The sequence below is a fragment of the Trachypithecus francoisi genome, unplaced genomic scaffold (assembly GCF_009764315.1).
Source record: "Trachypithecus francoisi isolate TF-2019V2 unplaced genomic scaffold, Tfra_2.0 Lachesis_group10, whole genome shotgun sequence".
NCBI classification, from domain to species: Eukaryota; Metazoa; Chordata; class Mammalia; order Primates; family Cercopithecidae; genus Trachypithecus; species Trachypithecus francoisi.
The window spans coordinates 57,184,495-57,210,063 of NW_022681455.1; the positions used below are offsets into that span (position 1 = coordinate 57,184,495).

Genomic DNA, 25,569 nt, shown 5'->3' on the forward strand with positions numbered 1-25,569 from the left:
CCTGCCAGGTTCAAGCGATTCTCTTGCCTCAGCCTCCCAAGTAGCTGAGATTGCAGGCGCCTGCCACCATGCTCAACTAATTTTTGTATTTTTAGTAGATACAAGATTTCACCATTTTGGCTAGGCTGGTCTCGAACTCCTGACCTCAGGTGATCCACCTACCTTGGCCTCCCAAAGTGCTGGGATTATGAGTGTGAGCCACCACGCCTGGCTGTATATTTTAAAATTCTCTTAAGTTCCAAAGTTGCATTGTTACTATTATTTTTTGGTCCTGTGCTGAAGGAGGATGAAAGTCATTTTCCTAAAATGATTTTTATAGAGATAGATGTTGGCAGTTTACTCAGAATATAGGAAAATCTTTTTTAACAGGTTTGGTGGGACTAGCCTTCTTAACTGAATAAAGTACTTTACAGAATGGGGTATATCTATGTGTATGTTTTAAGATTTGTTCGTACAAAGCAGATGTCCTGTGTACTTTGTATTTGTAAACAACTAATTGGGGGTGGGAAGGAGATTGCTTTGTAAAAAGAGGGTTTCCTGGTCCTAAAGCTTTGCTGCTGGAGATGGTAAGATAGTAAATAAATATTGTACTGTTATGCTGTGTTTATCTCTTCTGCTTTATCTGTATTTGCATATAAAATTATTGAGAAAAACCATTGCTTTTCAAAGTGTTATTTGGGATACGATTTGAGTTATATAAGTTGAGTGGAAGGGGCTTCTGGTAAACAGAACTTTGTTGGGAGGTGGTGCAAACTTCAGACCAAACTATAGATTGAAGCTTTAGGATGGGCAATATAATAAGCAGACTTTGAAATTGGGTTTCTATGAAGTAATCCATTCGTTGCAGGATTTCTATTCAAACCAAATGCACTAGTCAGATACTGTGATGATGTGCAAAGTTAATTCTTTTGCAGTTGGTTGTTCCTTTGAGCTTTCTTTGAACTTGGAGTCCCTTACATATAAGATAGAGATGATGAAAGAAATACTCTCTAGTTGGTACTCCTCTGGATAATCAGTGCCAGCTGATGTTCAGGGAGATATTATGACTGTAAATAAACCTGCCTTGGATTGTTTTGTGTATATGCCCTCACCTTATTCTTTACCTTCCTCCCTCCTACAAATTGCATCTTTTCCTATTACTGGCTTTTTCAGTACCCAAAAGGTGCCTATGATGAGTCAGATAGGTAACTGGGTTGTTGTGGTCACTTCTCTGGGTAGTAACTGTTCTTGCAGAATGCTTTTTTCCTAGGTTATGTCAGCCTGTGTGGTATATGGAGCAAAATTGTTCCATTTCACAGAGAGGTCTAGTGACTTCATATTCATAATGTATTCATATTTCTATTAAAGTAATTTTGTAGAAAATGTAAAATGGAAGCTTTTTGGTTCATCAAGAACTAAAGTGCTTTTTAGAAATTAGTAATAATGATTTACAAATATAGGTCATTTATCATTAAAAAGCCACAAAGTAGTACAATGCTGTGAGCTATTGTAAAATAATTTCTTCTGTGAAGCCCTGCTTTTTGTTGTTTTTTTTGTTGTTTTTTTTTAGCCTTTATTTTAGGTTCAGGGGTACATTTACAGGTTTGTTTTATAGGTAAACTTGTGTCACGGGGGTTTGGGATACAGGATTATTTTGTCACCCAGGTACTAAGCATGGTAACCGATTGTTATTTTTCTGGTGCTCTCCCTCCTCCCACCCTCCTCCCTCATGTAGGCCCAATGTCTGCTGTTCCTCTATTTGTGCCCTTTGGTTCTCATTATTTAGCTCCCACTTATAAGTGAGAACATGCAGTATTTGGTTTTCTGTTCCTGTGTTAGTTGACTAAGCCCTCCAGCTCCATCCATGTTCCTGCAGAGGACATGATGTCATTCTTTTTTTTTTTTTTGGCTATATAGTAGTCTGTCGTGTATACGTACTACATTTTCTTTACCTAGTCCTGCTTTTTACTATTGTGTTCTAGATATTGCTTTGCAAAAGCAAAATCACTCCATTAATTCCGCATTCCTTTTGAGTTGGTATTTGCAAACATTTAAAGTAACTGATTTAGCTAGTTACCATAGTAAGTTACTCAGAGGCTCAACTTTTCGGTGAGTGATGTGTGAAGAATAAAGTGAAAGATCTGCCTGAATTTAATGTTTGTTAAAAATGTATTCATGGATCTTTTAAGAAAAAATTTTTTATAAAACAGTTTAGAGCCAGTTCTGTCTGGCATTTAGCTTCCTAAACCATACTACATTTTCAGGATCAAGAGTGAATTGTTCAAGAAAGAAACATTTGTAGATGAATTTTAAGAGAAAGTTCATCTATGAAGTCATGTACATTCATCTGAAGTTACTTAAGTAGAAGTTTAGCTTCTACTAAAAATTTATTTTGGTGTTTAATTGGCTTCCTTTGAGCACATTTGTTAAACATACCTGAGAGAACTTATCTTCGTGACTGGAAAAACTAAGAATCCTGCTTTCTATATTTACATTCCAAACAATAATAGAGAAGAGTCAGGTCTAAGTGAGCTGAATAAGCATATATTTTTAAGTTTCAGCTTTTAATTTGACTATGTATACTTTCATCAGTATTTTAAATACATTTTAAATGCAAAGTCAGACATGCTTTTAGGAAAACCATATATGTAAAAAAAAAATACAAATTTGTGTTTTAGCTAAATGTTTTTTGCTTTAAGTGATAATGATGTTTGGCTTGAAATTTGTGTAAAAATATTTTCCCAGTAGCCATTAAGCTTGTTGAGCTGAAACTGACTTTCTTTAATTATTGATTAATATGTTTCTGTTGGGTTTGGAAAATAATGTAACCCAATATTATACATCTAGGGACAAAAATCTGAGAAAAGTTATATACAATTTACTAATAGATTATGTCCCTTCTAGATGCAGCATTTCTGTCTATATTTGTGTAGGATAGATATTAAACATATTTTTATAAGGCAAAATTAGTGATTTAAAGCAAGACCATTATGTTCCCAAACAAAAGACTGAGATCCTTAACATTTTTGTCTTTATATAGTCTTCTTGATTAATAATTACAATTTGTTAACAATTTTATTACATATGCTGATTGTAGAAAAATTAGAAGATAGATGTATAAAAGGAAAAAAACCTCGAGACAGAAATAACCACTATTTAACATTTTGATTTATATAGCCTTCTAGATTTTATTAATATATACATTTACAGGATCATTTTCATTTAAAAGCTACAAGTGTTGCTTGGCACAGTGGCTCATGCCTATAGTCCTAGCACTTTGGGAGGCCTAGATGGGAGGATTGCTTGAGGCCAGGAGTTCAAGACCATCTTGCGGTATTGCAAGACTCTGTCTTCACAAAAAATAAGAAGAACTTGCTGGGCGTGCTGGTACATGCCTGTAGGCCCAGCTACTCAGGAGGCCGAAGTGAGAGGATTGCTTAAGTGAGCCCAGAAGGTTGAGGCTGCAGTGAGCTATGGTCACCCTCTAGCCTGGGTAACAAAGTGAGATCCTGTCAGAAAAAAAATTAATTGGTCGATCTATTAGTACTAATAGGGAAGATATGTTGAAATGTAAGTTTAACATTATCATTTCATTGATTATGGGATTTTGTGTCAGGTTGTCATTTCTAGACTTGGACTTTTTGCTGTAACTCTACCAGGACACATTAAAAGATAAACATTGTTCTTTAGAAGTGTTGCTTTACCTGTATATGCTTAACTTTCATGGAGATGTGTCCTCAGATATAACCAGTATCCTGAATATGGTTATCATTTATAGGATACAACCGAAATTTGCTCTGTGCATGTTTTATCTAAAATTTTAGATAAAAATGTAAAGAAGTATATTTGAGAATGTAAGAATTTCATAGTAACTGAACCCAGAATCTGTCTTTAAGCTTATTCTGGCTTTACATCCTCCTTAATTCTATGCAATTGTGGGTTTGGAAGAAAATTGATGCAGAGATTGATCTGAAGTATTGGCAAACAGAAGACCCCCAATTTCCCCAATATTTTTCTTAATGCTTTCCTATACTTCTCCCCGACACCAATTGGCTAACATTGATAGTTTATTAACTGTCAGTATGGACCCTTTAATATTATGTGTTTTATTTAAAGACATTAGTATAGTTTAAAGACATTAGTCTTTAAGGTCTTTAAAGAAGGGTGACCACAGGAAGTACTTCAAGGAGGATAACCCTGAAGATCCTATAGCTGCTAATACTCAAAATGAAACTTAAAAAAAAAGATTTTTGCCATGGATCCGAGCCAATTCAATTTTAGCTTGAGAAGTGAATTCAGGTTATGTCTGAAAGCCTTACCTTTCTTAGAAAAGCTCCAAAGACCTAAGTGATAATTCAGGTTACAGGCTTTGTGGGAGATGGCAAATCCAGCCTAAGGAAAGCAGTCTGGAATTTTACAGTTTCACATTAAATTACACTTCAGCATTGTGGCATTAGGGGAATGGTAGAAATTCGCAGTGCTAAGAATTGAGTGACCCCTTTAACCAGCTACCTTAACCCCCATACCCAAGGTTTGTAGTGAAAAAATATTGTATGGGCTGGGTGCTGTGGCTCACGCCTGTAATCCCAGCACTTTGGAAGGCTGAGGCTGGCGGATCACTAGAGGTCAGGAGTTTGAGACCAGCCTGGCCAACATAGTGAAACCCTATCTCTACTAAAAATGCAAAAATTAGCTGGGCGTGGTGACACACACTTGTAGTCCCAGGTACTCGGGAGACTGAGGCAGGAGAATCGCTTGAATTCAGGAAGCAAAAGTTGCAGTGAGCCGAGATCACACCACTGCACTCTAGCCTGGGTGACAAAGTGAGACTCCGTCTCAAAAAAAAAGAAATCATATGACTAATAGAGTCTGCCTCATATACCTAATCTTTTCCCGGTTTAAAACATCTTTCTTTAATACATTCGTTTTCTCAGTTTTAAAGTGCTAGCTTCAAAATTGGCAAAGATTTCAGAGTTGAAGCCCTTGCTTTCTCTATTACCATTCCTTTTCCTCTAGATTTCCCCCAAATCTGTTTTCAATATTGGTAGCCAGAGTTCCTTTTTTTCTTCCTTTTTAAGAAGAAAATAGAACCAGGCACGGTTGCATGTACCTATAGGCCCAGCTACTCTGTAGGATGAGGTGGGAGGATTGCTTGAGCCCAGGAGTTTGAGTCCCGCCAGAGGACCTTATCGCTAAAGGGGGGAAAAAATCGGAGAAACTATCTCCTCAGAGGGAAGAAGAAAGCCCAGAGTCAATTCTAAGATGTCTTTTGTTTTCAGCATTAGGGCTTGTGGGTCTTTTCAGCCCTTCAGTGTTGTGAAAGAGAAGAAACAGATCAGCAGAATTAGTAGGGAATAACAGAGGCAATTCACTGAGACATAACCATGTACAAATTGAGTGTCCTTTATCTGAAGTGCTTGGAACCAGAAGTGTTTGGATTTTAGATATTTTTGGATTTTGGAATATTTGCATTATAGCTTTTGGTTGAGCATCCCTGATGTGAAAATCTGAAGTCTGAAATGCTCCAAGGAATGTTTCTTTTGGGCTTCATACGGGCACTCAAAAAGTTTTGGATTTTAGAGCATTTTTTTTTCAGATTTTTGGATTAGGGAAGCTCAACTTGTCATTAAATAAAATATGTAAGCTACTAATAGCTAAATATAAGAAAAACAATTATAGTAAATAACGACAATGTCAACAGGTTTTAAAACCTCCAAAACGTGATGTTAAGCTAGTGATTAATTTTAGAGTGAAGTTGAAGAGATCTAAATGAATGTTTAAATGCCTAAACAACTTCTCTTCCTAGTGTTGTATGTTTTGATAGCACATGAGTATAATTCGAAGGGAGTAAAATTTTAAGAACATACTTATGTGACTAGTGGATTACTGAAATTTTTTTCTACTGGATATATAATTGCTGTGTTTCTATATTTAATTTTCATTGACCTTTGCATCAAGAGTATATGCAAAAGTCAATGAAAAGTATTGCATCAGAATCATTAAGTATGCTTTAAAGTAAACATTAAGAAGAATAAATATTATGTAAAGCTTTCCTGAATGACTGTAACTTCAAAAGTAACTTAAAATGGTTTTATTATGGCCTAGAACAAAGTAAAATGATAGTGGAAACATCAGTTCAAGGATAGTTCTTCCTGAGTTAGGATTATCTAAATTTATCTAAAACATGACCTTCTTCCTGTCCCTAGAATATTCACATTGTTGCTGTGACACAGGAATTTCAGAGAGACCAAAAAATCCCTTGATTTCCTATCCTCACACCCACATGGCTGCATAAGTGACTTAATGTTTGAGTAGGAAATATTGTGTTTGGTGTAAGGGTAGCAACTTGAAATATCTTGATAAATTTTCTGCAGCTTATAGTCTCCAGATTTTTTTTTTAGGCATAAGATATACTTTCTATTTAGGAATGTCAGTCCTTCTCTCAACCTTATAGGAGGAGAATTGTCATTACTGTCTCTTTTTTTTGAGGGGTGGTAGGTAAACAGTAATTTATACCTTGTCCAGTTTGCCTATATGTTAATGTGACCTTGGTTTACCAGGTCAAGCGTGACTTTTGCTAAAGTTTAAAACCTAGAAAGTATTATCTCTGTCAAGAAAGTTAACACACTCTATACCTATGTTTAAATTTTACTAACATCTTTAAATTAAAATGTATATTTGTGATCTACACTAAATTTCCTTCTCAAGGTAGTACCTACATTTTGTAGTTTTTGCAAGGAGTAAATTTAATTTGCCCTTTTTTCCCTCTTTTTTAGAAGACAGTCTCGCTTTGTTGTCACCCAGCCTGGATCATAGCTCATTGGAGCCTCAATCTCCTGGGCTCAAGCAGTCCTCCTGCCTCAGCCTCCTGAGTAGCTGAAACTATAGGCACATGCCACCACGCCCAGCTAAGTTTTTAATTTTTTTTGTAGAGACAAGGTCATGCACTCTTAGCTACACTGGTCTCCAACTCCTGTGCTCAAGTGAACCTCCTGCCTCAGCTCCCAAAGTGCTGGGATTACAAGTGTGAGCTATTATGCTCGACCACTAATTTGCTTTTATAAGACAGATTTGCCTGTACTGAGGGATCAAAGTTAAGAAAAATAACTTCCTGTGACTGCCATTTCTGAGGACTTGCATTGCCTTGTAACTTGTAAAAGGATATTTTGAAGTTAGTAGAATATCACCTACTACCTGGGTGCAAGGCTGTACGCTGTCCAAGTGGTCAGAAAGTGAGCTGGGGTTACTTCTACCTAAAGTGGTCCTATAAACAGTCCCTACTGCAAAGGTGTACCCTCATACTGAAAATACCACTTTGGCCTTTTTATATGTGCTTACTTCAGTATAACTTCTGTCTACTTCTAGAAGTCATACCTGCTGTTTGACTTGTCTAGTGCATCACTATCCCACTTTAGATAAAAATTGGGTTGTTCATAGGTGACTGATTTGCCCAAAGAGTGGTATTTTGTTTGTAACCAATTATTCTGGTAGAAAAAGCCAGGGAAGGCCAGGCATGGTGGCTCACGCCTGTAATCCCAGCACTTTGGGAGGCCAAGGCAGGCAGATCACCTTAGGTCAGGAGTTTGAGGTCAGCCTGGCCAATGGCCAACATGGAGAAACCCCATCTCTACCAAAAATACAAAAATTAGGGGGTTGGTGACACATGCCTGTAATCCCAGCTACTCGGAGGCTGAGGCAGGAGAATCACTTGAACCTGGGAGGCAGAGGTTGCGGTGAGCCAAGATCGCGCCACTGCACTCCAGCCTGGGTGACAGAGTGAGACTCCGTCTGAAAAGAAAAAAAAAAGCCAGGGAAGATCTATTATTTTTCTTTTCTTAAAATAAACTTTTTTAAAAGAGCAGTTTTAGGTTCACCGTAAAATTGAGCAGAAAGTACAATCAGACAGTGTCCACTTACCTCCTCCCCTCCCACCCCTCCATGCAAAACCTCCACTATCCTCATTGGAAACCACAGGATACATTTGTTTCAATCTGTGAACCTCCATTAACACATTATGTGCTTCTAGTCTCCAGAAGAATTTAGGCATAAGATACACTTTCTATTTATGAATGTCAGCCCTTCTTTCAACTTTGTAGGAGGAGAATCGTCATTACTGTCTTTTTTTCTTTGGTAGGTAAACAGTAATTTATAAGTTGTCCACTTTGCCTGTATGTTAATATGACCTTGGTTTACATTAGGGTTCATAGTTTACATTAGGGGTCACACTTGGTGGTGTCTATTCTCTAGGTTTTGACAAATGTATACTGACATGTATCTGTCATTGTGGTATCACTGAAAATAGTTTGACTGCCCTAAAAATCTTCTGTGCCCTGCCAGTTTATCCCTCCTCCTTGACTATCCCCTATCAATCACTGATCTTACTACAGTTTCCGTAGTTTTGCCTTTTCCAGAATGTGATATGTGGCCATGCAGTATATAGCCTTTTCAAATTGGCTTCTTTCACTTAGTAATAAGGTGCTTTTTCCTCCATGTCTTTTCACAGCTTGATAGCTCAGTTCTTTTTAGCATTGAATAATGTTCTATTGTCTGAATATACCAAAGTTTATCCATTCACTGATTGAAGGACATCTTGGTTACTTCCAAGTTTTGGCACTTATGATAAAGTTGCTGTAAACAGCTGTGTGCAGGTTCTTGTGTGGACGTAAGTTTTCAGTTCATCTGAGTAACTACCAAGAAGCCCAATATGTTTAGTTTTGTAAGAAACTGCCAAACTGTTTTTCAAAGTGTGTTTACCATTTTGCATTCCCACCAGCAATGAATTGAGAGTTGGCTCTTGCTCCACATCCTTGCTAACATTTGATGTTGTCAGTGTTTTAGATGTGGCCATTCTAATAGGTGTATATTGGTGTCTTGTTGTTTTAATATATGCTTCCCTAATGACATATGATGTTGATCTTTTCATATGCTTAATTTGTCATCTGTATATCTTCTTAGATGAGGTGTCTCTTTAGGTATTTCCCCATTTTTTTTTTTTTTTTTTTTTTTGAGACGGAGTCTCGCTCTGTCGCCCAGGCTGGAGTGCAGTGGCCGGATCTCAGCTCACTGCAAGCTCCACCTCCCGGGTTCCCGCCATTCTCCTGCCTCAGCCTCTAAGTAGCTGGGACTACAGGCGCCCGCCACCTCGCCCGGCTAGTTTTTTGTATTTTTTTAGTAGAGACAGGGTTTCACCGTGTTAGCCAGGATGGTCTCGATCTCCTGACCTCGTGATCCGCCCGTCTCGGCCTCCCAAAGTGCTGGGATTACAGGCTTGAGCCACCGCGCCCGGCCGATATTTCCCCATTTTTAAGGCAGGCTGTTCATTTTCTTATTGTTTAGTTTTAAGAGTTCTTTGTATATACTGGATTACAGTCCTTTATCAGATGTGTCTTTTGCACATATTCTCCCAGTCTGTGGCTTGTGTTCTCATTTTTTGACATTGTCTTTTGCAGAGAAGTTTTAAGTTCTAATGAAGTGCAGCTTATCAATTATTTTTTTCAAGGACCATGCTTTTGCTCCTGTATCTAAAAAGTCATTGTCATGCACAAGGTCATTTAGATTTTCTCCTATGTTATCTTTTAGGAGTTTATAGTTTTGTATCTTGTATTTTGTCCTGTGATTCATTTTATGTTAATTTTTGTGAAGGGTGTAAGGTCAGGGTGTAGATTCATTTTTTTTGCATGTGGATGTCTACTTGTTCAAACACTATTTGTTAGAAAGACTATCTTTTCTTCATTGTATTGTTTTTGCTCCTCTGTCATAGATCAGTTGACTTTATTTATGTGAGTCTGTTTCTGGACTCTCTGTTATGTTTCATTGGTCTGTTTGTCCCTTCTTTTGACAGTACCACACAGTCGTAATTACTGTAGTTTTCTAATAAGTTTTGAAGTCAGTTAGTGTCGGTCGTGTGACTTTGTTCTCCTTCAGTACTCAGCTGGCCAATAGGAGTTTTTTGCCTTTCCATATACACTTCAGAATGAGTTTGTCGTTATACACAAAATAATCTGTTAGGATTTTGATTGTGATTACATTGAATATATAGATCAAAGATCAAGTTAGGAGAACTGACATCTTGACAATAGTGAGTCTCCTATCCATGAACATGAAATATCTCTCCACTTCTTGAGAGGTTCTTGGATACAAAATCAACTACAAAAGTCAGTATCATCTCTATATACCAATAACAGTTAAGCTGAAAACCAAATGGAGAATACAGCCCCACTTACAATAGCCACACAAAATATTGAATACCTAGGAATACACCTAACCAAGGTGTGAAAGATCTCTATGAGGAAAACTACAAAACACTGCTGAAAGAAATCATAAATGACAAACAAATGGAAAAACATTCCATGCTCATGGGTGGGAAGACTCAATATCATTAAAATGGCCATTCCGTCCAAAGCTTTCTATAGATTTAACACTGTTCTTATCAAACTACCAATGTCATTTTTCACAGAAGTAGAAAAAAATATTCTAAAATGTATATGTAACCAAAAAGCCTGAATTGTCAAGGCATTCCTAAGCAGAAAGAACAAAGCCAGAGACATCACATTACCTAATGTCTAATTATACTACAAGGCTACAGTAACCAAACCAGTATGTTACTGTTATAAAAATAGGCACACAGACCAATGGAATAAATTAGGGAACCCAGGAATAAAGCAGCACAGGCACAACCAACTCACCAACTCATCTTCAACAAAGTCGACAAAAATAATCAAGAAAAGATACTCTATTCAATAAATGATGCTGGGAAAACTGGCTAACCATATGCAGAAGTGTAAAATTGGACTTCTTACATATATAAAAATTAACTCGATGGATTAAAGACTTAAATGTAAGACCTGAAACTATAAAAATTCTAGAGGAAAACCTAGGAAGTACTCTTCTAGACATTGGCTTAGGCAAATAATTTATGATGAAGACCCCAAAAGCAAACAGAACAAAATCAAAAATAGAAAAATGGGACTTAATTAAACGAAAGAGCTTCTGCACAGCAAAAGAAACTATCAACAGAACTAACAGACAACCTACAGAATGGGAGATAATATTTGCAAAGTATGCACCTGACAAAGGACTAATATCTAGAATCTATAAGGACTTAAATGAATCAACAAGGAAAAAAACCAATCCCATTGAAAAGTGGGCAAAGGCCATGAACAGACACTTCTCAAAAGACAACATACAAGCAGCCAACAAACATGAAAAAATGCTCAACATCACTAATCAGAGAGATGCAAATCAAAATCACTATCAGATACCATCTCACAGCAGTCAAAATGGCTATTTCTAAAAAGTCAAAAAGTAAAATATTGGCAAGGTTGTAGAGAAAAGGAAACATACACTGTTGGTGGAAATGCAGCTTAGTTCATCGCCTATGGAAAGCAGTTCAGAGATTTCTCAAAAAACTAAAAATAGAACTGTGATTCCACCCAGCAATCCCATTACTGGGTGTATATCCAAAGGAAAATGCTGGGCATAGTGGCTCACACCTGTAATCCCAGCATTTTGGGAGGCTGAGGTGGGAAGATCACTTGAGCCTAGGAATTTGAGACCAGCTTGAGCAACATAACAAGCCTCCATCTCTACAAATAAGTTACCCAGGTGTGGTGGTGTGCACCTGTAGTCCAGCTACTCAGGAGGCTGAGACAGGAGGATTGCTTGAGCCTGGCAGGTCAGGGCTGCAGTGAGTTGTGATTGTGTCATAGCCCTCCAGTCTGAGTGATGAAATGAGACCGTGTTTCAAAAATAAGTAAGAAATCATTTCACCAAAAAGACACGTGTACTCATATGTTCATAGCAGCACAATTCACAACAGCAAAGACATAGAATCTACCTGTGTGCCCATCATCAGTAGAATGGATAAAGAAAATGTGGTATATGTACACTGTGGAATACTACACAGCCATAATAAAGAATGAAATCATTCTGCACAGGTACAGCAACATGGATGCAGCTGGAAGCTGCTACCCTAAGCAAACTAATGCAGAAACGGATAAACAAGTATCACATGTTGTCATTTATAAGTGGGAGCTAAATCTTGGGTTCACATGGAGAGTAAGTTGGGAACAAAACTCCAAAAGGAGAGAGAGAGGGTAGGGGGACAAGGGCTGAAAAACTTCCTATTGGACACTATGTTCATTCTCTGGGTGATGGAATCAGTAGAAGCCCAAAGTTCGGCACCATGCAGTATACCCTTGTATACTCTCAAATGTACCCTTGAATGTGAAATAAAAATGAAAAAAAAAAAGTTTTTTGAGTTCTTTCATCAGAGTTTTGTAGTTTTCTCCATACAGATGTACACATTTTGTTATATTTATACCTAAGTATTTCATCTGGAGGGAGTACTAATGTAAGTGGTGATTTTTAAATTTCAAATTCCACTTGTTCATTGCTGATATATATGAAATCGATTGACTTGTGTATTAACCTTGTATCCTGCAACCTTGCTATAATTGCTTATTAGTTCCAGGAATGATTCTGTTAATTATTTTGGATTTTCTACATGGATGCAAACAAAAAGTTTTATTTCTTCCTTCGCAATCTGTATACCTTTTATTTCTTTTTCTCATCTTACTTCATTAAATGGCTAGGACTTCTAGTACAATGTTGCGAGTGGCAAGAGGGGATATCCTTGCCTTGTTCCTTACCTTAGTGTGAAGAATTTCTTTTTCTCATCATTAAATGGTGGTGTTAGCTGTAGGTTTTGTGTAGATGATCTTTATAAATTGAAGAAATTTCCCTTCTCTTCTTACTTTGCTGAGAGTTTTTATCATGAGTGGGTGCTGGATTTTGTTAAATGCTTTTTCTGCATCTATTAATATAGGATCATATGTGAGGGTCCCTCTGTGGCTGGCTCCCCTGGAATTTTTAACTCTCAGGCTTCTCCACGCTAAGCATCCATTAGAGTTTAGTTTCCTATGGAGGTTCCTGCTAGAAGGTTTCCCCTTTAGTAAGTTGATGTTGTTTATTTACCTCTCTCTTTCCAGTTTTAGGGGTTGGCGCTTTGCCTGATGACCCCACCGCTCTGACAGATCTAAGAAGAGTTTATTCTTCAGCTTTTAAGTGAATAAAGATGATAAATGTCCTAGTAGCTCATTTGTCTAGCTTCCTGAAAACCAAAGATGCTGGTGGATACTTGACAGACCTACAAAATACTACATAAAACATACAATACACAAAACAGGTTCTTACAAATATAACTCAAGTAAATGGTTCTTTAGTATAGTAGCTGTTTGATGAATGGATGTATGTTATCCAAATGCTAATTTTGTTAATTAAAAGGAATGAAAATTATTTTTCTATTATAGGAGAATGTTAAACGTAAAGACCATATTGATCATCAGAAGGATAAAGTTGCTTTAACTCTGGCTCGTTTAGCCCGCCATGTTGAAGTGGAGAAACAGCAGAAAGAAGAGAAGAATAGAGCGTTCAGAGTATGTGGCTATTTTAATCAGTATTTTATATAATTAAAAATTATTTATAATAAAGGTTGTAAAGAGAAGCCTTTAATAAAAAAAGATTTAATCAAAGCTCAGCATGTACCCTAGATCGCTCGTAAATTTGATAATAGTTATTGATAATAGCTTTTTACATCTATTTTTAGTTTGTTGGATTCCTATCTGTATATAGGAAAAGAAGAAAAATAGAATTAACTGAGTGGACTTCATTTTTGAGAATTAAAAATAATGGATTTCTCAAAGCAGATGAGCAGTTAACAAGTTTCTGGTTATTTTATCATAAGAGTGAAAAGAGTTTATCAGGGCTTTTATAGATATAAGCTGTTGAAAGATTATTTTCTACTGGATAGAACCAGACTGCTTTCTCAAATTTTAGCTTATCCTTCCAAATTAAATCCATTACTGAAAGGAAGAAATTTGAAGCAGGTTTGTAGATGAACGGCTGTGTGGAAATGAAAGCCCATTTTTAGAATCTTCCATGGTATAAATTTTTTCCTTGATTTGCTTTAGAAGGCCCCAAATGAAATTACTTAAAGAATTCCCTCAATACTGACAAATGTCCTTTAGGAGCAGAATGTTGATACGTTGGGTAAAAAACTCCATACTAAAGTACAAAAATAGAAATTTAAACCATGCCTCTGGCCAGCAGCTGTTTAGATTTCAGTAGATCACTACTTTTATAGACTTTGGGTTTCATTCTGTGAATAGACAGTTTAGAGATTCTCCCGGGTCAGAATAAGCACTATGATTTTGTAATTTTAGCATGCACGTTTTGGATTCCTTATTCCATTGGTTATTATAAAGTAATTTGTGTATTTCTGTGGCATCCTAATCTGTTATAAAATGGTGTTTAAATTTAGAAATAAGCTAGTTTGAGGGCTTTTACTTTATGATGTAATATCAATCAAATTAGACTATGGTATTCTAATTGTATGTTTAAAATGTTTATTGCATATATACATATGTGCACACAGACACACACATATATGCAAACACACAAAATATTATTTTTATCCTGGCAGAAACACTATTCAATTTTAAGGAAGTTCCCCGTCCCCCCCACCCCCGCTTCCGGAACTATAAGTATGTTGTTTGATTTTTTTTATGTGTCATATCTCTTTGACAGAGGAATTACTTGCAAACTGTCTTACTTTCCCTCAGGTTTCCTAAGTGATGCTAGCTTCTTTTCCCAGGCAGTCTTAATGGCTACATAGATAATAAAGTTTTTGTGATGAGCCCAGAATCTTGTATAGTCACTGTGACAACTAAGTTTTTTCTCAAGGGTAGTTTCAGCCTCCACCCATGTAAATGGTCATTCATTTTATTAAATACTTTACATTGAATATCTTTTTAGAAATTTAGAAATTTTGAATTTTTTGTTTAACCAGTTGGAAAGAATAAATTTGTCTAGATTTCATTCTTCTTTAAGGAAGAAAATGACTCACATAGCAAGCTCATTGCTTGCTATTCAGCCATAATTTTGTTTTTCTAACTTGATTCCCTTTATGGATTACTTATTTTTTAAAAGTAGATGACAAAACAACAACAACAACAACAAAAAACTACCCAGAAAGGAAGATAATGAAACTGAAATAGAAATAATTTTTAAAGAATTCTAGTGAATGATAATTCTGGCTAAAATTAGACACTATAGAAAATGTCTTTCAACTGTTGTAGGCCTTTGTGAATTGTTGGTGTCTTCATTATTAAAAGTAAGTTGTCTTACTTTTGTGCTGGAGAGGTTTCAAAGAAGAAAAAAGGAATATTCATTAAAATCTTCACTGGAGTCTAGACCCCATGGCTCATGCCTGTAATTCCAGCACTTTGGGAGGACGAGGCGGATAGATCACCTGAGGTCAGTAGTTCGAGACAAGCTTGGCCAACATGGGTGAAACCCCGTCTCTACTAAAAATTAAAAAAAAGTTAGCCAGGTGTGGTGGCACATGCCTGCAATCCCAGCTACTTGGGAGACCGAGGCTGGAGAATCGCTTGAACCCGGGAGGCGGAGGTTCCAGTGAGCCAAGATCGTGCCAGTGCACTCCAGCCTGGGCGACAGAGCGAGACTGTCTCAAAAAAACAAACAAACAAAAAAACCCAAAATCTTCACTGGATACTTCAGTTTCAGAGATCACGTGTTGTGCTGACCATTTGACTAGCTACCAGCTTTGTGTATTGATATTCCAGGAATTAAGACGACTTGCAAGAAAGGGTGTAACCCTGAAGTTTTTGAAAGTTGCTTTGTGATAGAGAAAAAGGGTGGCTAATTTTAGGATGATTTCAATAAGTGTTTTTTGAGCATTGACTATGCGTGTTCATAGAGTTCAAATTCTATTGTAAGAAATGCCAGAGAACTTGAAAAAAACAACCTATTTAATTTTAATTATTGGAAATTGTTAAAATAAGTATGCTAGTAGTTGGTATGTAGTAATATTTAATCTCAATTATATTACTTTAATTGAAGGGTTTTTATTGTAATGGATTATTGCAAGGAACTTTGATAAATGGTCTAATTTAATATATAAGATGGCTTAGAATATATCTGTTGGGCTATTGCTTTCTTTGGATAGGCTAACTTTGATTTTACCATTGTTTGTTTCTTACTGTATGTTATTCAGTATAGTGATCCTGTTGGATACACTTTGAAAAAGTATTTGGTGATTTTTGAAGTTGGGATACTGCATACTCTGTATGAAAAATACAGTGCACATTAGCACTTTAGGACTTTAGTAGTCCTACATGAAAGTAACCTTTTAAATTTTGTGTTAAAACTAGTGTTTCTATACTTAATTTGATTACAGAGAATTTTAAAAAAGGCATGTAATGCATATTAACATTCATGAGAAGTAGTATTCCATGGATCTAATTTGAACAATGTCATGTAGATTTTCTTCAGATTAAAATCTTGATCTACTCTTTCCCCTCACTTATCCTTCCTGATAGAAAACCCTGTTACACTGATAGCTAGGCCATACATTATTATGGTTTATATCTTACAAATCCAGTGTTGCTGACTCTGATTCTTTTTGAAGTACATGTAAATCTATCTGAGAGGCAGTATGATTATACTCGTTAGTGCATGAAGTCTAGAATCAGATTGCCAGGGTTTGAATTCTGACATTGTTATATATCCTTGGGCAATTTATTTGACCTCTCTGTACGTCAGGTTTTTCATCATAAAATGGGAATAATAATACCTAAAATCTAAAGTCTTTTTAAAACTGCCTCACACATGGTTAGTGGCCAATAAGTGTTAATTTTAATACACATGATTAGAAAATATACAAATAGTTTTATGGATAACTAGAAAGATTAGGCTTTTAGCAATATAGAGCATCTAGTTCAGCATTGTCATTGGCCTGCTGCTTGCTATAAATAAAGATTTATTGGAACACTGCTATACTCACTTGTTTATATTTTGTTTGTGGCTGCTCTCCTGCTACAATGGCAGAGTTGGTAAAGACTCTATGGCCTGCAAAGCTGTAATGAAATATTAACTAGCCCTTTGGAAAAGTTTGTCAACCCTTGGTCTAGATGGCAACAAATGCTTTATACTGGCACATATTAAGTGCTAATGAGTTATGTTATTAATATTACTCAATGAACAAATACTTATTAGGTTCCTTCTGTATGTTCCAGATTAAACATGGAAAATTTGAAAAAATACCTAAAAGTTTGAAAATAATCCTTTAAATGGAAATTCCTAGAAGTAGCCTTAATAACTTTTAATACATCTATTTTCAGGCTTTTTTTTTCTCTGCAGATATAGTTGCATATGGATTGAAATTATTCTTTGCTTGTATTTTGCCTCATTTGTTTAATACGATGTGACAAACTACTTGATATCAAAAGTATATTCCCACACCTTTGAAAAATTTGGCTAATGTTTTTAATGACATTCATCAAATGTACATACCATAATTTATTTAAACAATACCCTGTTAGGGATGTAGGTTGTAGTGAATTTTGTGCAGTAACACTGGTATACACATCTTAGAGCGTGCATTTTTATTTTGATGTATTTCTTTGGCATAAATTTCTAGATGTGGAGTTCTAGGGATAAAAAGTAATCAGTATTTTCTGATCACTAATGTGTCAAAATCCTTTTCTCAAGCAAAACAGGTTAGTAATCTTAATTGAGTTTTTTCTTAATGTCTTCAGGAAAAAATTGATTTTCAGCATGCTCATGGGTTACAAGAATTGGAATTTATTCGAGGACATTCTGATACAGAAGCAGCAAGACTGTGTGTGGACCAGTGGCTAAAAATGCCAGGTATTCTTTAGAAATTACACTAAGGTTACCTAGCTTCCCCAAAGCCTTAAGGCAGAAAGTACGTCTGTTTTACGCTGTTGCTAATAAGCATATAAGGTATTAAATTTTGTTTCAGTGATACTAATATTAGCTCATAATGGCCTACTTCTCCCATTGTCTTTCTTCTTTGGCACAAGTATATTTGAGTATAAGCAATATAGGTCGTACCTGAGCTCATTAGATATTACTCATTTATTCATTTATATATTTAATAGTTATTGCATGAAGTAGTACATATGTCCACGGGAGGTGTGTAACAGATTATTTGAGGTCGTTAGCTTCTCTAAGGAAATGGAATTTAAACTGAGATCTAGAGGATTCATGTTTACTTATTTATTCATCAGTGCAGCCTATGTACATATTTAATAAGGAAGCATCATCATAGGAGACTTGTCAAAACATTTGGTAGCTTCTTCATTACTAACTCTTTGCAGATCTTAGATTCCTTGAAGAGTTGCTGTGGAACATTTCTTACTCCACCAGATAATTTGGTGGAATTTTCAAGAGCCAGTAGGAGAGTCCCACCATGACAACTTTCCTGTCTTGTCTTTAAGAATATCTACTCTGCCTTTAAAGGGTTAGGATATCCACAGAAACCTTAGCTGTGGATTTAATCCAACAAAGTTTAATTGCAAAAGGTCACAGAAATATCTATGCATGCGATGCTTAACTTTGTTGAGTCTAGGTATCTTGGATTCTAAAGTTAGTTTTCAAGGGCTTTCCTTTGAATGGGATCAAATTGCCACTTATAAAAGAATTTAATAATTTATATTTATTGGTACTTAGCAGTTCATTCCATTTGATACCTGACATAATCAACATTTTTGACACTTGGCCACCCCCTGAAACTGTATTTTCTCCTTATCAACCTGCTTGTGCCTCGCAAACTCCCCTCCTTCCCCCAAAAACCTTTTTCTTTGTTTTCTTCTTATTTGCCTGTGGGGTTTATACATGGCCAACAAATAATACAACAAATAATAGGGATTGCTGAGTTAATATGGTTATTGTATATCATGTCCAATTATATGATAAGCCTATCTAGATTTATTCTATATAAGTTTGGTTGCTCAGCCATCTGTGATCTCAGTACTTTATTCATTTCACTAACACAGTATTTATTTTGTTGGATTGATCCGTTTATGTGTCTGTCTCTTCCACCTGACTATATGCTTCTTGGGCAGAAAGACCAAATCTTACTAATACTTTTTAGTGTCGATTCCTTAAAAGAATGCTCAGCGTAGAGATACTCAATGAATGTTGGTTGAATTTTTATAGAGGTAGGCTATAAATATTTGCATAATGAACACAGAAAGGAAGCCTAGAACTTGGGTTCCAAATCTTACTGTTATTAAACAAAAAAATTATATGACGTTCCAGATCTACTTTGGCAAAAGACACATAGAAAATATGGTAAATGGTTTTGCCTCTTGGGGTGTTTTTTGAAAACTTATAGTTTTTAAAATCCCTCTTCATGTACATTCAGTTCTCAGTGGAAGAAGTTAATGACTAGCTCAGTGGTGTCATCTTTGCTGCATCAGAATATTCTGGGACCTTTTAAACAGATGCCTACACCTCATTATCTCCAGAGATTCTTAGAGGACATCTGTACTTTTGGGAAAGATCCCTGGGTAGATAGGAAAATGGGCTAGAACTAGAAGACTTTATCATCTCTAAGGTCTCTTCTAAAAATTATCTCATGAGTCTGACACTTTCAAGTCCTATATAGAATGGTAGTTGGGCCAGCAATACGCCCTTCAGGCTTAATATCTGGCCTCCAGATTGTCAGAATATTGTAATGCATTGTAAGTTGAATCTTGAGCATCTGTTTTTGTATTTCCCTGAGCAGGTCAAGTAGGATCAAATGAGTTATTTAGCTGTGTCTTTATGGTACTTTCAAGATTAGTGTTTTCTCTGCCTTTCAGTACTGGCTTTCTGATGGCTGATGACCTTAAGCCTGGAGTTAAGGTCTGTAGTTTTGCTCTTTTTTGTGTGATGGACTCAGCTTTTTGCTTGGTCTCTGAGGCAATGTAAAAATAAAGTTTGGAATCTATTGCCTGAACAGCTGCTATAGTATTGGGCTATATTTGGTATGGTGCTATTCCATAAATGAGCTTTAGAGAGTGCTGAGATCCTTTAAGAGCATGTAGCTGGGGAAAAGAGAGAGAAATCACTGTTCTCTTTAATTATAGAGAGTGAGATTCTACTTCTCAGGAGCATTAAAGGACTCATTCAGTCTATTTCAAAATACAGTACTCAGCTGTTACAATTCAGTTCTTTCATTAGAAGTATTTTAAGTACCTTATTTATAATTATTCTAATGTTGGACAATCCATTCTTTATGGATTTTTAGAGTTGGCCAGTTTGCATAAATTTGAATACTTAGTATTACGATTTTTTAAAATGCTGTCTGTACTATTTAAGAAAAAAACTGTTTAAATCTCTGTATTTTGCATTTCCATGGGGAAGCCTCCCCACCCCTCCACCCAGGAATTGGCTTCCCCAACTTTATTTTTATCCAGAGCCATTATTTATAGCTAAATAAAGGTCCTAATAGGAAACATCTGGAATGTGGGTGGACAATTATAAAAGTTGTCATAATTCTTACTACATTAAGAATGTTACAGATAAAAAAGTATATTGTCATTTTAATGCCTCTTTAAGACTAAAATATGATTAATTCCATGCTGTCCATTATTTGTTATCAGAACACATTTATAAACATTTTGACAGTTTGATAGAGGCATTCCCCCAATAAAGACTAAAGGAGAGGAAAAGCAATTAAAACCTTAATCATATATAATAATTTTGGGATTTAAAAATCATATTGTCTTAAGAGAATAATTCTATTTAAATGCTTAGGGCTTTATAGAAAATTCAATAAAGATAAATATTTAGTTTTTTGCTATATGAAATATTCAAAGCATTTGAGTGAAATAGTCCACAAGAGATAGTAATAAAAGAGAGAGTAATCAAACTGTCTGTGAATCAGAATACTTGTGGTTGTTTTGCAATTGTTTTTATACAACTTAACTCTTTAAATTTTTCTTCATATATCATGTGTTGGGAGTTCCCCTGAGGACATTTGGCTGGGGGATTCATCTGCAAGTTTTGTGACTTTAAGATCAAAATTATAAAGAAAGAAAGGGGTGAAAAATGGACCAGGATAAAGGAGGATTAATTAATTAAGAGAATAAAATGGTAGACAAACTATTTCCTAATTGGCTTTTTAAAGGGAAAAAGAGAAAAGACAAAATAGGATAAGTAGAAAGAGGAGAGATATCAACAATAAGTAAATCTCTGGTTTGTGTTCTATAAATTTGTTATCCCTTGCCCTTATATTACTTGATGTCCAAATTGGAGCTGATTGATCAGTGGCTTGATTCCTCAGAAAATAACACACTTACCCTCCTTGCATCCCTGCTGTCTTCACTCCATCCTCTCTACCCCAGTTATGTTGTTTAATATAATTTTCATAGAGCTCAGACCCTCTATAGTATAGCTAAATTTACAACACAACTAAAATAGTTAAAAGAGAAAATAAGACTTAGAGGAAAAGATCTGGCTGGGCACAGTGTCTTATGCCTGTAATCCCAGCATTTTGGGAGGCCAAGGTGGGAGGATCACTTCAGGTCAGGAGTTTGAGACCAGCCTGGGCAACATTGAGAGACCCTGTCTCTACAAAAAATAAAAATATTAGCTGGGCATGGTGGCATGTACCTATACTATAGTCCTACCTGCTCAAAATGAAGGGAGTAGGGGCGTAACCTTCTAATGCATTTGGTCTTTAACACATCTTAGCTGTTGAACTTAAAGAAAAGGATTTTTTTTTTTTTTTTTTTTTTTTTTTTTACCTAAAGGGAATGCTACTTGGAGCTGGGCATGGTGACATGCTCCTGTAGTTTGAGCGGCAGCAGAAGGATTGATTGAGCCTAGGAAATATAGCACGATGCCCATCTCAAAAAAAAAAAAGAGAGAGAATGCTACTAGGTAATATTAAGGACTTTTTTTGGTCACAACTTATTTACTTTTAGATTATTATATCTTTTATAAGAGAGGTAAACAATTATAATTAGGATCATCCAGTTGATGCTATATCATAATTTTCATTGTTTTGTCCTAATTTTGATCACTAGCCCAAAGGATAAGTATCTGAAATAATAACCTAAGAATTCATATTCTGATGATACAGGACTCAAAACAGGCACAATTAATTCTGGAACAAAAAGTTCATTCCGAAGAGGAGGCCAAATGCGGGTGTCTGGGAAACCAATTTTATGTCCTATAATGCACTGTAACAAGGAGTTTGACAATGGGCACCTTCTCTTAGGACATTTGAAAAGGTAAGTAGGATATTCAGAATAGTGAATGCTGAGGATCTAGTGAGCTACAAAGTGATTTCATAAAATGAAAGCGTAATGCACCTTTGCCATTATGATTATATAGCTTTATATTCCAAACCCAAATTATTTTATGCCATTATGATATAATTTTTTCATAATTGGTGCAGTCAGATTCTTCTAGTGGGTGTACCTTTTAGCTTTATGGGTATAGCTTTTAAATATTGATTTTTCCCTGATATAGCTTATAAAGTTCTAAACAGACTTTTTCCATTGAAATCCAGATAGGTTAGTTTTAGAGAAATCTAGCCCATAAATGTAAGTTTCAAGAGACAAGGAGCACGTACAGTTATTTAGTCTAGCCTGAAGAAAGGTAATAGGCATTACAAAATAAATGTTAAAAGCAAACTAATGTAAGCAAAATTAATAATAAAAATTCTATTTATTGAAACCCATTTTATCAATTTACTGAGTTTGGTGGTGTTTTTTTTTGTTGTTGTTGTTCGTTTGTTTTTGTTTTTTTTTTTGAGATAGGTTCTTACTCTGTTGCCCAGGATGGAGTCCAGTGCAGCTTCCACCTCCCGGGCTCAAGGGATCCTCCCATCCTCCCATCTCAGCCTCCTGAGTAGCTGGGACTACTGGTGTACGCCCCCACACCCAGCTAATTTTTGTATTTTTTTGCAGAAACGTGGCTTTGCCATGTTGCCCAAGCTGGTCTTGAACTCCTGACCTCAAGCAGTCTGCCCACCTCAGCCTTCCAAAGTGCTGGGATTACAGGCGTGAGCCACCGCGCCCAGCCAGTTTACTGAGTTTTTGAATAGTGAAGCTTGAGAAAGTAGGTATCAAGGGAAGGTTGTATTAAACGTTTGAATCCCCATAGCCTCCCTTTCTAACAGTTGAAGAATGGGAAATTGAGAGTTTGGGGCTCTAAGTCATTGCCTTTTCCATATGTCTTACCGTACTTATTCCTTACCTTATCAATAGAAGCTTCTAGAGGGAGTTGCAGCATTCTGTGAAAAACCACGTAAAGTCAAAGCTGGACCTGGGGTCAGGGAGGGAACAAAACTCAGTAGCATACTATATCTTAGCTAAAGTGCTCCAGGCAGTTTAAAATAATGCAGATTTATTAAATGTTAAAAATGAACATTAAAAGGATTAAAAGCCATTAGGGGGAACAAGTGTACTAGAAATCTTAGCATGAGATTATTATTGCAGTGATTAATTATTTAAAGTTAATTGTAAGTCTTGTGGTAACCAAGGCAAGAAGTAAAAGACGCTGGACTTACAATTTTCAAACGGGAAGTTTACCAGTTTGGTAAGATGCCTAAATCTGTTTTATCGGCTAGTTAGTACATATGAAATCTTGCATTAACTTTTGCTCACTTTCTGAGGGAGTTACTGAGCATATGGGAACCACTTGATATTTACTATATATGAAGAACATTACTTAATATTTCAGTAGAAAAGTGCAAAGTTCTGAATATGTGTGTGTATGTGTTTAGCTTCACAAATGAAGTGACATAGTTGTTTCCCTAGAAGGCAGATTTATCTAATGTTACCTCTCTTTTGCTGAGTAGGTTTGATCACTCTCCATGTGATCCAACAATTACACTACATGGACCTTTCTTCAGCTCCTTTGCTTGTGTAATATGTTATAAAAAATTTGTTACTCAACAGCAATATAGAGATCACCTTTTTGATAAGGTAAGAGCATGTCCTAAATTAAGAGTATTATTTTTCTAGGTAGCCGTGGAGTTAAGTATAGGTTTTTTCATGCTGCTCTTAAGCTTGCAGTTACCAGTGATACACATAAGTACCAAAACTGTGATTGTCAGTTGAAAATAAAATGATTTGGGCCATTAAGTTATTATAGGCAGGTAAACTTGATACCTTACAATCAGCAGTCCTAGAGATATCATCAAAATCCTTTCATGGAGTTGCTGTGTGAAATTAAATTACCTCGTTCAAGATGCTCTGAGTGAGTCACTTGATGAGAACCAAAACCCTGTTCTTAAGTCTTTCACTGCTTGTTGAAATGTTGGAGCCATATAGTAAATGACAAGTTATTAATGCTAGTTTTAAGGAATATAACTAGTATTTTAAAAGCTATGTTATATAATTCTAATTAAGTGTTAAATCTTAAGGGATATGAGTTGATTCATGATATGCAAATCCATGTAATACAGAATTCTAATGGGTTTTTACCATATTTGATAATAGGTATCTTTAATGACTTATTAACATGGCAGAAGTAATGTATGTTACTTATATTACTTGATGTATTTTTAAAAAATATTAACAAAGACAAGAAATCACCCTTAATCTCACAGAGATAAGGACTATTATTAACATTTTGATATATGTGTTTTTAGTATTTCTCCATATATAGATAAATGTTTTTACGTAAGGTATCTAAATTGTTTTGTGATTTAAGGCGGTGTGTTGCAAACATAAAAGCTTAAATAATCATCAAATCAGTGCATACATTTCTACATTTTAAGTCAATGAATAATTTTCTTCTGTATGAATATAATATTTAATAAATTTCCCATTGGATGTATTGTTTGTTTTCTATTATTAAAAGCAATGCCATATTAAATATTCTATTAACTAAAAACCTTTGAGAATATCCATATTTGGATATTTGAGTAAATGTCAAATTGGATTTACCAAGTAAATATTAGATTTTGAAATAGTAAAATATTTCTTCGGTTATGTTTTCAAAATTTGCTTCTATCTAGAGCTATACCTGGGAAGTAACATGGAGAATAGCTTGGATTCTGTGTAGGTTCACAGCAGAGAATTAAAGCTTGCATTCTAAGTTTATCTAATTGAATTCTGCAGTACTCCCCATCTTTGTCCTGGCACTAGAGAACATTTCCAGAACAAATGTGCATCTTGAAGCAGATTTTATTTTACACTTTCTTATGAGTTTTTGAGAGCCTGTGTCTTGTTCATTGACTAGGCCCTATAGTACAAGTGAACTTAACTGTAGTTCTTCCACACAAGGAGCTTGTGCTCTGGAATGAACAAGCTTTAATGGTACAACATAAGTGAAATAGGAGTTCAGAGAAAGGGGAGAGAAGTATGAGAGAATTTGGCAAAGCTTTATGGAACAGAAGAGGTTCTCCAGGACTGGATTTGGATAGATGGAAAGTAAAAATGATAGAATTCTAGGTAAAATTGCAAAGCCTAACCAGAATAGTGACTATAGGAATAGATAGCATCCAGAAAGGAGTTAATGTAGCAGGCCTGAGACTACTGTTTTTACAAAGACTTCCTTGCAATGTTGGCTCTTGGCTGGTGTATGAAAACATGGATTTTGAGAGAGTTTCTTCTATTCTCTTTATATGAGTCGCTTACTGTGCAAACAGTAATACTGTGCAGTATGGTTTATGCAGAACACCTGCTTTCCTTATGGGAGCCTGGAATTTTGGTACATGCTAGGCAGAGGTTTCCTGTATGACGAGACTCCAGTAAACAC

At 35.8% G+C, this 25,569-nt stretch overlaps 1 protein-coding gene across 4 annotated transcripts in view; it reads left to right on the forward strand.

Annotated features, from left to right (window-relative positions):
- ZNF451 (zinc finger protein 451) overlaps positions 1-25,569 on the forward strand; it is an 83,223-nt gene that overhangs the window by 22,243 nt on the left and 35,411 nt on the right. For 3 of the 4 annotated variants that reach the window (XM_033217528.1, XM_033217530.1, XM_033217529.1), the window contains 4 exons: positions 13,290-13,415; positions 17,598-17,709; positions 21,938-22,088; positions 23,663-23,789. In XM_033217528.1, the coding sequence (XP_033073419.1) occupies positions 13,290-13,415; positions 17,598-17,709; positions 21,938-22,088; positions 23,663-23,789 (516 nt within the window). Of the gene's footprint in view, positions 1-13,289; positions 13,416-17,597; positions 17,710-21,937; positions 22,089-23,662; positions 23,790-25,569 lie in introns of those variants that run through there. The other variant, XM_033217531.1, reaches the window with a different exon arrangement.